Source organism: Vanessa cardui, chromosome 5 (genome assembly GCF_905220365.1).
Source record: "Vanessa cardui chromosome 5, ilVanCard2.1, whole genome shotgun sequence".
In the NCBI taxonomy this organism is placed as follows: domain Eukaryota; kingdom Metazoa; phylum Arthropoda; class Insecta; order Lepidoptera; family Nymphalidae; genus Vanessa; species Vanessa cardui.
In genome coordinates, this window is record NC_061127.1 from 2319578 (window position 1) to 2321535 (window position 1958).

The 1958-nt window shown below is 34.3% G+C and overlaps 1 protein-coding gene across 1 annotated transcript; it reads right to left on the reverse strand.

Annotated features, from left to right (window-relative positions):
• Positions 1–1101: 1101 nt before the first annotated feature.
• Positions 1102–1746, reverse strand: LOC124529780 (protein GVQW3-like). Its single transcript, XM_047103689.1, has one exon. It carries the CDS (start codon positions 1744–1746, stop codon positions 1102–1104), a length of 645 nt encoding a protein of 214 aa, XP_046959645.1.
• Between the last annotated feature and the right edge of the window lie 212 nt (positions 1747–1958).

A 1958-nucleotide genomic window follows, 5' to 3' on the forward strand; every position in this document is an offset into this window, starting at 1 on the left:
ATTGTATATTGTAAAAAAAAACTGTAAAATTACATTTTGTAAACTATATCGAATAATATTAATTATTTAATGTTCCTGTTTACTTGAAGCTGGGTTTTCAAAATATACAAGGCGATATTATTTATGCTTATATTTGAAATTATATAGTATATATTAATAAGTACCAATATATCTTACTTGTACAAAATTTTGAACATAAAATAGTAATTCTATACATTATTTCCTATTTCGTCTAAAACTGATGAGAAACTAAAATTACAGGTTAAAAAAAATCGTTTCTTTTCAAACAATATATCAGGCAGGTTTAACGGTAGCGAGGTATCTATTGGATGCAGATTTTGTTTGATTTTTAAACCGAATACCGATCTCGAGCTCGTTGGGTTTCCTCGAATCCAAAGTTAAATTGGACTCTGGAAAATAAATAGTTAACATTTCCACTCGTACTATTAAAAGTAATCCGTAGGTTTTCTTTTATTTTTACAATCTTAAAATCTTATTGTGCATGATTTGTGTTTATAATTTATCTCATGCACGGTAAAGGATAACATCGAGAAGAAACCAGCATGTGTATAATTTCAAATGTTACCCCAATTAGCGTGGTGGAAAATACACCTACAATTCCTCCACAAATGAGAGGAGGCTGTAGCCTACAAGTGCGAAATTTAAAGGCTGTTCAATGCAAGGCTGTAATGTCCTTAAAAATATTTTGTTCTTATAATAAATACGAGGTTTGTTCAAAAGGAAAGGTGAATTTTGATTTTTTTTTAAAAGTATTCATTTATTCGTCAATATTAATTTTGTCCCCTTCAAAGTAATTCCCCTCAGATATACAGCACTTATACCAGCGCTTCTTCCAATCTTCGAAGCACTTCTGAAATGCGATTTTCGGTATGGCCATTAGCTAGTACTTCGATTTCGACTTTACCTCGTTAATAGTGGCAAAACGCTTTCCTTTCATTGTTTTCAGGGAGCCAAATCTGGTGAATAAGATGGCTGAGGCATGATTATGGTGTTGTTTTTAGCCAAAAATTCACGAACAAGCATTGATGTGTGAGCTGGTGCATTATCGTGATGCAGAATCCATGATTTGTTTTTCCACAATTACGATCGTTTGAGCCGTATTGCTTCACGTAAACGTTGCATTACTTCCTTGTAATACTCTTTATTGACCGTACGACCTGTTGGCAATAACTCATGATGTACGACGCCTTTGTAATCGAAGAAAACAGTGAGCAAAACCTTCACATTTGATCGAGCTTGACGTGCTTTTTTCGATCTCGGTTCATCTGGTCGCTTCCATTCGGATGATTGAGTCTTGGTTTCGACGTCATAGCCATACACCCAGGTTTCGTCACCAGTTATGACCCTTTTGAGCAAATCTGGATCGTTGTTAACATCATTCAACAACTCCTGAACGATACTAATGCGTCGTTGCTTTTGCTCAAAATTTAGCAATTTCGGAACAAACTTCGCTGCTACACGTTTCATGCCCAAAATATGGGAAAAAATTGTATGGCATGAGCCAATTGATATGCCAACATCCTCTGCAACTTCCCTTATAGTGACTCGACGATTTTCTAAAACTATTTTCTTTGCTACTTCGATGTTGTCTTCGCTTGTTGACGTGATTGCAACTCCAGGAGGCTCATCGTCTTCAAAATCTTCTCGGCTGTTTGTAAATCTGTTATACCACTTATAAACACTTTTTTGAGATAAAGTAGACGCGCCGAATGTCACAGTCAACATTTTAAAAGCGTTGGAACACTTTATTCCATTTTTAACGCAGAATTTAATACAGATACTTTGATCCATTTTGTTCAAAAATAAAAAATCGAAGAACATACAAAAACGCCTTTTCTTTTTCAGTTGTCAAAAAAAAACTACAACTTCAAAATGGCTGATAATATCAACATTTGAGAACCATATATGTACCAACATAACAAAAAGAAAAAATTGAC

What these genes read in the sequence shown, in the direction of transcription:
- LOC124529780 (XM_047103689.1), bottom strand. Translation starts at nt 1,746, where the DNA reads ATGTTGACTGTGACATTCGGCGCGTCTACTTTATCTCAAAAAAGTGTT.